This window comes from Crocodylus porosus, unplaced genomic scaffold, assembly GCF_001723895.1.
Source record: "Crocodylus porosus isolate Cpor-Errol unplaced genomic scaffold, CroPor_comp1, whole genome shotgun sequence".
Lineage (NCBI taxonomy): Eukaryota > Metazoa > Chordata > Crocodylia > Crocodylidae > Crocodylus > Crocodylus porosus.
The window spans coordinates 69863828-69873130 of record NW_017728918.1 but is presented as its reverse complement, the minus strand read 5'-3'; the positions used below and the strand labels follow the sequence as shown (position 1 = coordinate 69873130).

The following is a 9303-nucleotide window of genomic DNA, read 5'->3' as shown; positions in this document are numbered from 1 at the left end:
AAAAAAAAAAAAAAAAAAAGAAGCACTACTATATTAGAAGTCTGTACTGTATGCTATATAGATTGATGGTATTGGTAGTGGGGAAAGGTTTCCAACACAAGAGAAGGAAATAGCAATTTTTAATATTTTATATGATCTAGTCAGGATTACTATATTTACTTGAATACAAGATGAGATTTTCCCCCATTTGGCATGGGGGCGGGAGCCCCTTGTCTTATAATTGCATACAAGGAAAATGACTAAATATATTATCTATCATTAAGCTGCTGCCAAATGCACCATGTGCTTAGCAATGGAAACCAACCATGAAGTTAGTTCATCATTGAGCATGACTATAAAAGACATGGCCCACATTGGACAAACATGTTGATGGAAACCTACCACAAGGATAGGTTAACGCGGCCCATCTGAATAAGACATAATCAGGATTGTCTTCTAGTTGGATAAATATGGTATTTACATGATAGGAGTCTTGTGCACACCCTGATTTTGATTTTTCACCTAATACGTGATGCTGTGAGATTGCATTTTTCATTTGAGAACAAATTCTCACTTAACGGAAGCTTCACAGGGTTACATAGTTCATAGAGAGTTTCCACGTCTGAAGCCTAGTGAATGGTGGTCCTACAACCCCCAGTCAGGTAGGAACAGGTACTACTCTTGCCTGGTATCTTTATTGCAGAGCAAACTGGTTAACACTCAGCTGAGAAGCTATTATGGTTGACACGCTGTCTTCTTCATCCCATGAAGCACAGCTGGAGGAAACAGGTGCCAGAACTCCCTTTCGGGAAGTGAGATGCTGCTGATGAGTTGCTTAGATCTCCTCTGCAGAACATAGCAGTGGGAGGGCGGAAGAGTGGAGGAGCCCGGTGCTAAGATGACATGAATGGGAGCCCTGTCAGAATCTGAGGACAGGATGTGCAGTATTTCATTCTGCTTCCCACCAGGAAGGAGCTTTAATCGTTTACCCGGATCAGCTAAGAATGAACTAACCAAGGGGAAAAATCTTAGGGAGAGGAAGGGTATTTGCGGGAGAGTTATGTCTTGTTGACCTCCAGATCCCATTCAGACTTTAGCACCATTCCAGGAACTGGAGTGTGGGAGACATAATTACTGAGGGAAAGTTCAGTCCTCTGTAAGTATCTACTTATTGACAAGCCTAGAAGAATGCAGTGGTAGTCAAGTACTTTTCAATCTTTTTCACGTTGAAAGTTTACGTTGTGCTCAAGGCACTTTTTGCACTTAATAAAATGTTCCACAGCCCCTAAAAGAAAGTGTCCTTAAACATTAAGGCAAGTGCTTTTTATAAGACCAAGGTCATGTAATAATAAATGATAGCTTCTGTTCTTCTTTGGTAAGATAATTGCTATAACTTGCAATTGTTAAAGACTATGATCAGCAGCTTTCCAGAAGGGAAATGCATTTAGGTCAGTGCATTGGCAGGTGTTCGTATTTCTGGAAAGATCCATCTCCCAGATTGCTAATGAGTGGCCAAGTAAGTATACAGATAGTTAATAATACTGCTTAATTGCCACAGTCAGATCAAGCAAACACATAATTTATTGCTATTCTGAGCATCTGAACACTAGAAGAATGATAAACTATATGACAAAGCCTTACTGAGATTGTTAGTGAAAGTCACTGGCTGCAGTTGACTATCTGTTTCTAGCAGGTGATTCCTCTAACAGCATTTTCCTGCTTTGGCAGGGGAAAAGGCATATAATTCTTTTTCCTTGGCAGCTATTTGCAAAGTATTATACCTTTCCAGATCATTACACAGCCAAAAGTTTCTTCCTGTGTTTAAACATCCACAGTGGATTCGAAAAGGATGTTGTGTTTTCCTGAACATAGCTAATGAAACATAAATATGTTAACTGAATGTGTTATATTCTAACCAGATGTTTGACTGATGGATTTGAACACATGTACAGAGAACTAATGTGCTATGCAAAGAGGATTTCTAAAAAAGGAAAAGACAAATAAATTGGAGAATTATCTAATCATGCAAACAGGAAATGATTCCCCTAATCTTGGTGATCACAAAGCTCATTTTGGAAGTTAAATGGTTTTAAAAAGAACTCACTGCAGCTGAAAAATGAGTTTCTTTCAAGTAAATGATATAGAGTGCCAAACCTGACACTTTTCTGGGAAAGTCTTACAACTGACTGGCCTGAGTTAAAAGCATTTGTCTCGTGGGTAAATGTGCACCACCTCCAGGCCATGTCCAGCACCTCTTCTGGGGAAAAAAGCCCTGTCCACTCAGTCAGGGGTCTAACTGGCTATAACCACTTCATTTCTGTAATCTGGCATGTGCTGACTGGGGTCAAGGGAGCAGGGTGTGTTTCTCGCTGGCGATCCATGGTTTACTCTTGGGAAAGAGCTTCTTAGAGCAAACTGAAGACTGTTGGAGGGGAATCGCTACAGCGTTAGATAAGGTTCTCAAGTTTCCATGGTTACTTGAGCAATTTGTGTAGTATTATACGTTCAAATGCAAGGGATGAAGTAACAAAAACAAATGGGAAGTACGAGTATCATTTAATAGAAAGGGAAATAGTCAAGGATATTGGCGGCTACCTGACGAGTATGAATGAATGAAGAAAAGAAGCCTGATGGATATTTAAAGCATGCCATTTGACATGTGTGTTCCCTCAGAATTAGAATTTCCTTTTCTTTTTTTTAAAAAAGGGAATAATCCCTGAAAACAAAGAGTAGGATGATTTTTCATAACCAAATTCTGATACTGAAATCTGACATTTGGCTTTACGACTTTCAACAATGAAGGTTGGTGCAAAACATAATAAGTTTTGTTTATTTAGTAACACATATAGTGGAAGCAGCTTATCCCCATGGAAACCTATTTTCATTTGGGCCAAAAGCAACTTTTTTCTTTGCTAGGGCTGCTGATGTATTAGCATAATATAATGACTGTATATTGACAGCAGATTTCAAACGTATTTGAAAAAGTGTGGAGTAAATGAGCATATGTGTAGCGGAGTGGAGGCATTGAACTGTGCAGCTTTTAGTGTGCAATAAAAGTGTTATGAGCAATTGCAGGGCAGTGTTTGGCCTTCTGTTACTTACCCCAAAGTAGAGGAAAAGTGCCTTTGAACTTTTTTAATACAGTATGTTTATCTTTAAATTTCTTTTTAAAAACAGGTGACAAAAGAATTAAAACAATATGACAATAAAATTATAGAGTGCAAGTTTGAGAACAACAGCTGGGTCTTCATGAGGCAGAGGATAGACAAAAGCTTTCCAAATGCTTACACAACAGCTTTAGGTAAGTAAAGTAACTTATGCATTCAAGCTTTTATATTAACCACATAAGTAATTTGATTGCAGGTACATTGTCAAGAGCTTTGGGCCCAAAATTTCATCTGCCTCATGGATATTGTAATTGAAGAAAAGAAAGTGTTCTGTGTTCTCTGTGTTAAATTTGGGGCTTCTGCATTAATTTTAGGGGCCTGAGTGTTACACAGACAGTGTAAGAGCCTGATTTGGTAAGCGCTTAAGCTCATGCTTGATTTTATAAACCAGGAGCAAAGTAAGCAACTAAAACATACATGGGCTTCAGCAGGACTAGTCAGAGATCGATCAAATAGACAAAATGCCCCCTGACTTCAGCGGAACCAAGATTTCGCCAATAGTTTATAAACACATCCTTGCGTCCTCTAAGGTCCTCTATAGAAATGCAGATGTGTAGATATATGTTAAATTCAAGGTCTGTGTTTAAGTGAGGGCCCCAAAACATATTTGCAGTAGCTTTACAACAACAGTTAACTAACAAACTCTGTTCCCAGCACTCCGTTGACTTATGCCGAGGCACAACGAAAGATACTTTGGCACGTTAACGTGCTATATAAGTTAGATTTGTTGAACAAAAAAAACCCATGATAATTTCAGCTCTATTCAAAACAGCAAAATCATTGTTTGCCAGATGGAAGACAAAATTATTAGGAGAAAATGTAATTTCAGTCTTAAAATAGTAATACAAACAATGGGGAGTAAAGCAAATGAAACTGGGGGGTGGGGAAATGCATCCTCATAGGATTGTAATGCTTTCAAGCTCTCTTATAAATAATGACAAAGAATGTACTGCAAATGTAAAGCAGAAGTTTTCATTCAGGTGGATTATACAAATTTAAATACAATAAGCAAGCTTGAGATAATATGTCTGCAAACAGTATGTCGAACCTACTTTTTTTTTTAGGGTTGTCAAAATTAAATAAACATGGTATTCAGGACTCTGAAGGTCAACAGGAAAAAAATATATCAATTGTCAGTTTTTCTGCCTTTGTAGGTTTCTGATGGAGCTACGAAAATAAATTGCTTGGAGAACTGAATCAAAATTAGCTGTTTGGTCAGCCAACAGTAAAATTGCTGCACCTTTGGGAACCACCTCAGAATGCAGACTGCTCCACCACCGGGCAGCAAGGGAAAGAGGAATAGCCCACTAACATAGTACAGGCACCGTATAATGCCCACCATCACCAGCAGTGCTCCCAAATTGCTTCAGCAACTGTTTTCCCCTAGACTTTTCCCTATTCCAAGCAACAGAAACCATTTCTCTTTGTTCCTCTGTTGCAGAATCATGCACAGCTGTCCTCTTCTTTCCCTCCTCATCTCATTGGGAGCTGGCTGCTTTTATTTTTGCTGCAAGTTTTCCCACCAAAACATAATGGAGTTCCTAAAAATGAATTCTTTTCATGGCCAGAAAACCTATTATGGAAATTTAAACATTCAATAGGAAATGTCAAACCAAAATGAAGAGTGTTGTTCTCATGATCTGTTTTAGTTCAGTTTTCCATGTGGGGGCTTTTGTTGGTTCCCCTTTACACTTTTCCCCATTTTTCTTTTCCTTACTGGAAAAAATTAAGGGTATGAGAAAGTGAGCAAAGGCATTTTTATCTGTATGGCAGGGGCAGAGGGATATATGCACATGGATGTATGCATACCTTTTTTGTGAAGTACTAAAATGATTTTAAAAAATTGAGTGATACTTTCACTCGCTTAAAAAAATGATTTTGGTTTTTTTTTCTTTTAGTCAAAGTCACTCTTTTAAAATAGTCATAGAAATGTATTAGCTCAGTCTTGTAGTGATTTTTTTTCTTTTTTTTGTAATTGACAAATGTTATCTTTTTTAACTGGCTGTTTCACACACGCGCGATTTTGTTAACCACTAATTTATTAGCAAAAGAAAAGCCTAGAGGTTGTTTTTAATATTACGTGAATGTTTTATATGGATCCAGAGTCATTTGGGTATGAAAATAACATTTTTCTGGTCTCATAAGACCATACACTGATTTCTAGTTATCGAGCTAACTTTATTTTATATCAGTTGCGGGGGAGAGGATAAACATTTTGTTTGATGGTTGTTGGGGCTCAATAAATTAAACAGTTGCTCTTCATGAAATTACATCTGTAATATGGTCAACTCTCAATACCATCTTACAGCATTTTTCACTCTTACATTTTTTCCATGGTGGTCCTGAAATTCTTCCTTAATCTATCTTCCTTCTAGTCTTTTTTTTTAACCTCAACTCTCATGATTAACCAGAGACCATATTTCAGAGGCAAAATATAATTGAGATATGTAGTTGTTCTTTAAATAGAATCAAGCCTTTGCATAGATTGTCTAAATCGTTTATGGTATTTGGTGACAAATTTAAAGACTTAGTCTATTAAGTTTTACATTTGTCCAAATGGGTTAAATTGTGTATTTCTACCTGTTCTGCCTTGATTAGTATTTCAGAGCCCTGTTCCACTACTACTGTATTACTACTGCCTGTCTAATATGTCACTTCCTCACATTTATGTAGCGTCAATTAGAGTTAATTTTACTTGGTTTTTTCCTCCTGATTTTGGGGGATTAGATCAGGTGCCTGTTGGGACAAAAGTGTTTCTCTTTGAAGACCCCAGCCCAGTGTGAGCAAAGCATAAAAAACTGACTGCTAGCGCACAACTTTTACCAAATCCGTGCTCAAAGCATAACCTTTGTGTCAATGATGATCTTAATTTTGCAAATACATGTTCAAACTGTTCAAATGTTGACTGTAACAGATTGGTTTAATAATCTGAGAATGCATTCTTTGTTTCCAGCCATATGTAACAGCATCCAAAATCCAGTCACAAAAGAAATGTTGTTTGAGATCACTGAAAGGTGTACAGCATCGTCACAAGGACAGACACGTAACCATCATCTGGATCCTGACACCGAACTCATGCCACCACCTCCTCCCAAAAAACCACGCACCATAACCTAACGCCACAGGCTCAGCATATGGCATATTTACAGTTCTGCAGAAGGTGAAATGAAAGTGTGAGAATTAAAAACACTTGCAAAAAAACGTAATTTAAAGCATCCTGTAAATACTAAGATGCATCTTTTTCAAATGCCACATCATGAACTTTCTTTTCTAACTGGTAAATTCAACCTTACTTTGTGGGATTTGAAGATTGAAATATCCAAAGGTTTAGACAAGAACAGTACAGAATCAATGGATAGCTGTCTTGTTTCTATACGGATATATTTCACCTTTAATTTATAATGTCAGCAATCTGAAACTGAGAACATTGGAACACTGTAAGTTTTCGAAGCTGTATTTCAAAGATAGTGGTGTTTTTCTTTTTTATTTAATTGGTTAGGATTTGTCATCTTTAGTATAATTTATCATAGTTTTCCTACATTTCTGAGACTCATGTTTAAGAGCAAACAGCAATGTTGTTTGTGCACTGTATTGGTTTATAAAAAACCTTATTAGGGTTCACAAATTTTAAAGTTAGTTTGGCTTTTTTGTTGTTGAAATATTAAAGTGAGTCTTTATTGTTGTAAACAGCATCCTTCTGAAAGAAAGTGCTGGGTGTCTTTTTTCCTGTTTGAACTAACACACCTCATATGGTGGGCTGATTTTAGCTTTGCCTTTTGCCTTTTAAGTTTATCTGTAGATAAGGAACACTCACCAAATCCTTAGTATTAAGGTGTCGGTTGTGAGACAATTTCTAGTTCAGGGCTTAGTTCTCCATTGTAAAGAATATTAAAAAGTACACCTCACTGTGATATGCAAGAGTAATAACCAGTACTAATGATGTTGTCTTAGATCCAGCACAAAATGGCAGAAGAAATGCCAGACAACTCCTCTGACAGAGAGGTAATGCCGGTGGAATTGAGCCGTATCACAGGGGTAAGGGTCTTTTGTTAGAAAAATGCCAGGGCAAAGGCAAAGCATTTATTGGTGGAAATGAACATCCTGGAATGAGGGCATTTATTTTCAAAGCTGGAGAAAGCTGTCCTGTGACAATATTTAATCCACCAACTTTATATCTTATACCACCAAATGCTGAAGCAAATATCCTGATGACTCTTAAAGTATGTTGACAGTTGTTCAGACTTGTTAGTATTGAAAAGCTGCATTCTGTTTGATTTATTAAGCAATTGTCCTGAATTTAAACTAATTAGAAACAACTTTAATTATAAAAATGCAGTTTTAAGAAGTTTACTGTACCATTTATAAGCTGGTATTTGGCTGTTTATATATAGCTTACTTAATATGTAAATATGGGTCATCCATGCACTCAGCAATCTGATTAGCTAACATGATTTCATTTGGTATAATATTAACCAAAAACATGTTTATATTTAAATGAGTTTTAACGTTTGTAAACAAAGTTAACTCCTGCAATATTTTTTTCTATATGGAAACTTTAGGGCTATGCTTTGTGGAGGCTTCTCCAATTGTTTCAACATGTTGTATAAGTATACGTTGTATCATTTTCATGGTAATCTTAGCATCTCTTTCCTGGGATATTCCATATCTGTTGTAGGGAATGAAAGGAGTTAAATAAGTTACTTTTTTGCTACATTAAAACTTGAGAGGAAAAAGTGTGTTCATTAATGCTCATGTTTCAATCATACACACTTTCTGCTCATTATCTATATTAAAGATACAGTATTGCCTATGCAAGGTTGCAAAATTGTCTCCTAAAATCAGCCTTATTAATTTGATATGAAAATCTATGCAACCTCTACATTCTGCATTGAAACACAAAGGAAATGATTTTTTTCACATAGTATATTTTTTCCAGACAACACTCTTTTCAGTGAGATAAATTATAACAAACTTTTTGTCAACAGTCTTTTGTTTAAAGATTGTTTAAACAGTGCTGTTTAATGGTTGCGACCTTTTAAATAAGTTATATTTAAAAAGAGCGTCTCATTGTTTTAAGTACTTATCCAGCTTATGGGCTTTGTACTACTTACCATCACCACCACCACCACCCACTGCTGCTTGTATTTCAACTGAATGTCAATGTTTCTTTTTTTCTCTTTGCCTATAGCGCTGTGGCACTGTAGTCTATCTTCTACATGCATTTCACCTATGCAGTCTCACTTATGGCCCTTTGCTTGTTTTGATATTGTTCTTTTTCCCCACTCAAGCTTCAAATGGATTTAATGAAGGAATTGTAAAGACAGTGAAAGCTCATTTGATGATTGGGAGCTTCATGTTGTGATTTGACTTTGGAACTCTTCCTGTACTGCTTGCCCATTGCTGTTATAAGAGGCTATCTTGGCTTTTCTTCAGTTTTTTTCAGAAAAACTATTTACCAAGAAGGGAAATGGTAGCAAAAAGAGCCAGAGTTTTGGGTTTTTTTAAAAAGAAACTCCATTTAGACCCAGCTGGGTTTTAGGATTGTAAAATGTATGAGACCCCTTTCTCTGCTAATAAATATTCAGTAGTCTAAGATCAAGGTCAAGGGGACAAGGAAGGCTGTCATAAACTAAGAAAAAACAAGCTGTCTACTCTGAAGCTATAGAGTATGAGTTCATCCTCCCCCTCCAACTCCAGTTTTGTTATTTGTTAAATAATGCCTATAGAAGTTACTGCATTTTGCTTTCAGTGAAGTATCAAAAATGTCAGTACATTCCTCTGCAAACTATGTATTAAGTATTTTAATAAAGTCAGTGGTTTAAAATACTCTTGCTAATGGTCTTGTTCATGCTTCTCATGTACAAACTTTCTTAGTGCTCATTCTGTTGCCAACAATGGGGCTTCTATTATACACATTTTTCACATAAGACAGTGCTTCACAGATTACAGAGTTCAAAAGTTCTGTGAACTAGATCTTCTGTGTATAAGCACTCTCAAAGAGTGAATACGTGATGCCTCTCTTGGCTGTGATAGGGTTTGTTTTTCCCATTGCCGGAGAGAGAACTGAAAGGTGGGTGAAGCAGAACCATTGTTATAATATTCTAACGTTTTTTAGTAACTTAGCTTCCACCATACAAGAATGGACAAGTTCCCCAAA

The 9303-nt window shown here is 36.6% G+C and overlaps 1 protein-coding gene across 4 annotated transcripts in view; it reads left to right on the top strand.

Annotated features, from left to right (window-relative positions):
- The window catches only part of RNGTT (RNA guanylyltransferase and 5'-phosphatase), a 375566-nt gene extending 366594 nt beyond the window's left edge, over positions 1-8972 (top strand). For all 4 annotated transcript variants that reach the window (XM_019537737.1, XM_019537735.1, XM_019537734.1 and 1 more), the window contains 2 exons: positions 3157-3280; positions 6100-8972. In XM_019537737.1, coding sequence (XP_019393282.1) covers positions 3157-3280; positions 6100-6263 — 288 coding nt within the window. In that variant the 3' untranslated portion in view covers positions 6264-8972. The remainder of the gene's footprint in view (positions 1-3156; positions 3281-6099) is intronic.
- The last annotated feature ends 331 nt before the right edge of the window (positions 8973-9303 follow it).